Source organism: Atta cephalotes, assembly GCF_000143395.1.
Source record: "Atta cephalotes unplaced genomic scaffold scaffold00057, whole genome shotgun sequence".
NCBI classification, from domain to species: domain Eukaryota; kingdom Metazoa; phylum Arthropoda; class Insecta; order Hymenoptera; family Formicidae; genus Atta; species Atta cephalotes.
In genome coordinates this window covers 1,401,918-1,405,738 of record NW_012130121.1, presented here as the reverse complement: position 1 = coordinate 1,405,738, position 3,821 = coordinate 1,401,918, and the positions used below count along the sequence as shown (strand labels likewise).

Below are 3,821 nucleotides of genomic sequence, written 5' to 3'. Positions count from 1 at the left end.
TTAGGATTCTCTGTTTTTCCTTAAAGAGGAATCCTGATGCAACAGAAGAGGTATTCTTTCTTGTCTAACCTCGGGAAGTGTTGCTAGCTCTTGAACGGGACTTCGCTGCCATATACTTCTCGTTGCCATTTCTTGATAACCCCTTCTTCTTACCTAGAAATCAAACGTTTCTATTTTTTTATATATCTTGTCAAAGTTGCAATATTCTTTGTTACGTTATACTCGCAATGTTTATTGCATCATGAAAATTGATCAAAATACTTACTTGTCTATGATGAAGCTCATGCAGGTACAATGTAGACAAAGACATATCGGCAGCGGTTAATTCTGTAGGTACATACGGATCTGTATGTGTCTCCATAACATAACTGTGGCCCGATCCGAATACAGAAGCACCTAGCGACTGATTTGATATACCTTGTTGTAAATCATACAAGAATCCTCTATCATTGTGCAATGGACCTTCCGTTCTGGACACACCTCGACGTAAAACGGCAGATCTTGTGGCAAATGACTGATCGACGCCGATTGATGTGGCTGATGTACCCGGCTGATTTGTGAAAATGTTACTCATGCTAGGTACACTCACTTGATTCATCGTACTTCGAATAATATTCGACACATGATCTCTATACTGTAACAATATATTAATATATTAATGATACATGAAGCAAACAACTTTATAAGTAAAATTATTTAGTAAGAGAAATATCGAGCACTTACGCCAAGACCGGACAGACTGTTCAAACTAGCTATCAGGGGATTATTATAAGGATCAGGATCGGCAGTTACTTCCTTTTTAGCCCTTTCTCTCAAAGCAGTTACGAAATTTTCCGCATGGGACGGCGGCTTCCACTCGGGATTCGTCAGAGTGAAATGTATGAGGGACAATTCGGTCTTGCCATCTTCGGCTTGGGTATAATGATTTGACATCGGTACGTGGTATTTGTCTGGATCGATGCCGTACTGATTGTCGTAGCCTGCACTATGATGCAGTCTCTCCTCTGGCAGCGGAGAAACCGTGGGACTATGCGCTACAGTCTGCCACATGGGATTGCCGTGTCTACGTACGTCCATCTGAGCGAAGCTACACACATCACCGACTCCAGCCACTTCAATCGTGAAGTTACGAAAAAAGTCTACAATCTCTAAAGCTCGGTGTCGCATACGGAAGCACAAAATATATGTTGTCACGAATGGTGAAACCAATTCTTCCAACAGATGCACCGCGCGATATTGGAATAACTGTGCTACCTGGGCTCTGGTAGTATGCGTATGAGCAGTCCCTCGCCAACTATCCGGTCTGTAATGCGTGTGGGCCAGCACAGCAGTTAGAAGAGTTTCAGGACACCAAACTAGATTCTCATCGGGTACAATTGCCTTCGCGCATGCTGCTACTCCTCCTAACATGGTCATGTAGGCAACCACACGTTCCATCGAGAATGTTGGCTCATAGATCAATGTTATAACCAGTAATACTGCCAATACGCTACCGGTGATAAACGCTATGTGCTTTGCGACTATTGTCATTATCGGAGACGTGAAGCTGCTCATATATTTTGAAGCAGGACGGTACGCGCGACTGAGACGCGCATTCATTTCGTGATCGAGTTCGTTGAAATGTCGCAGGTACAATCGACCGTATAGGGACCACGTCCGCATCGCCAGAACACTTGGCTCTCGTTTAATAGTCTGTCGATAATATTATTGTCGTATGTTAGTATTGATTATCGTGTTGAACAGATTATTGGTCGCGTTTAGCAGAATGTTTATTTTGCTGTTGGAAGTTTTTTGCTGAGATGGGACTATCCTTCTAGATCAAAGTATAATTCAACTGTCGCGAAGAAAACTTTCAATAGTTGCAAAATAAACATTCTATTGAACGCGGACATTGATTGCTATAAATCAGCATAATTACTCACTTCAGCATAATTGAAAAACGTATAAAGAACCTGCCATAGAAGAATAAGGAAACACAGGACGAAATTTGCGATACCGACCCACAAAATATGTTTAGACAATGATCGTGCGAGTTCTTGTCTTTTGTTTAATTTTTTATAATCTTCCTTTAGATGCCAATTATTTTCGAATGGTGACCATGGTCCCCCTAGAATAGCGACATAAATTAATTATTTCTAATAAAGTTATATCATATACATATTATGCAATTATACTTACAAAATAGTAATAATTCTATATTATATTTCAAACCCCGTGTCAAAAAAATGACTTCCCCTATAATGGGGACTTTGAGTCGCACAGGTAAGAGTGATTTGTTGATCATAGCTACCATGTAATTTTTATGTCTTAATATCCTATGGTATATATCTAATTCCGTAAGTTCTCTTTTGTGAATGCACATTTCTTGCTCCTTCTGTACTTCTATCACACGTTTCTGAACTTCGTGCCACGTAAAATTGTCTAGCTCACTGTCGGCGATTTTGAGCGCTGTATTGAAGAACATTTTAATCTCCCAGAACTGCGTTAGGTGATACAAAACTTTGAGGAATTGAAGGATAAAGAAAATTGTCGCGACTACGAGAAGACTCCAATAAAATGAAGAGATTGACTTTATACAATCTCCCATGCACATTATCGCATCGCTTTTGTGGCTAGTATCGTTTCCACCACCACTAAAAATATAGAGCATTGATTAAATATCTCTTAAAATGATGTGCGTATCGCATAATAATTTGCCTCAAACTTGACTTATATACCTATATAATTTGCTGTAATCGATGCAGTGAAAGAGGTAGGTAACGAATGTGACTACAAAAAAGAATTGCAGTAATTCCAAAACTTCTTGGAGCATCATACAGACGAAGCCATGCTGCTGATGATAGTGATACATTCGCGTGAAGAATGAATCTAGGTCTTCGATGTGATTCCATCGTGCTTTGTTACCCTCTGGTACCACATGGATGATGACACCTGATTCTTGAGGCGCTTCCTCACGATCGTCTTCATCGTCCGCGTCTTCCTCTTGCCCCTCGTAAGGCTGTATACGTTGATAGCTACTGTCCAATACCGTCGTCATCTGTGAAAGCAATGAGATATTGAAGCAATAATATAAAAGCATATAATATTTTTATCTTATTTAATATAGATTATATTAGATAAATATATTTAGATAATAAATATTTAAAAAATGAACATAAACTAATAAATTTTCAAATTATAGAAGAAAATTCTTATACGGGAGAAAATATATTTATATTATAATTAGGATATAAAAATAGATAATCAGATCTTACCGTTTGCGCACGTCGATCAGGCTCTACAATGGTAATGACAGTTTCTCGTTTCATTCTTTCATGTCATAAAATTTAATTAGCTACCAGTTGATGGTTGCTCCACAAGCATCTAAAATATAAATCACTTACTACACTGAAGAAGCTTGCTGCAACAATGAGCTAACCTATATTTAATAAAAGCGGAGTAATTGAACTATAAAGTACAAAGGTAATGGAAAAAATATCATTATATTCATAACATAGGCAATATGTGATATTCATAATCCATTTCTCTCATCACTTTAGAGTTTATTTACTCTATTTTTACGAAAAGTAGGTTAACCCATTGTTGTAACAAGCTTTTCAATTAATACTAACGTAATACAGCAATATCTGATTACTGTACATTTTATCTCATACAAAGATATGAGTGTATCAAAAAAATATTAATAAAATTAAACAACATTTTATTTGCACTTTACTGTAAAGAAATGTAAAAAATAAACATAATTGAAGAATAATAAGATCTGGATATTTGCAAGAAAATATTTACTAATAAAAAAAAATATTAATAAGCATTGTAAAATC

At 37.1% G+C, this 3,821-nt stretch overlaps 1 protein-coding gene across 1 annotated transcript; it reads right to left on the bottom strand.

Moving 5' to 3' along the window:
* Nucleotides 1-3,308, bottom strand: LOC105623418 (autophagy-related protein 9A). Its single transcript, XM_012204811.1, has 7 exons — nt 3,255-3,308; nt 2,718-3,037; nt 2,179-2,633; nt 1,923-2,107; nt 724-1,692; nt 266-634; nt 1-153 (listed from the first exon to the last, which is right to left on the bottom strand). Exons 1-7 carry the CDS (start codon nt 3,306-3,308, stop codon nt 1-3), a joined length of 2,505 nt encoding a protein of 834 aa, XP_012060201.1.
* Nucleotides 3,309-3,821: the final 513 nt, after the last annotated feature.

Bases quoted from the DNA above. Each gene is read 5' to 3' on its own strand.
- LOC105623418 (XM_012204811.1), bottom strand. From the start codon at position 3,308: ATGAAACGAGAAACTGTCATTACCATTGTAGAGCCTGATCGACGTGCG. The intron at 1,693-1,922 runs GTGAGTAATTAT...TATTATCGACAG, and splicing joins CGTTTTTCAATTATGCTGAA to ACTATTAAACGAGAGCCAAG. The intron at 154-265 runs GTAAGTATTTTG...TTTGATTTCTAG, and splicing joins ATGAGCTTCATCATAGACAA to GTAAGAAGAAGGGGTTATCA.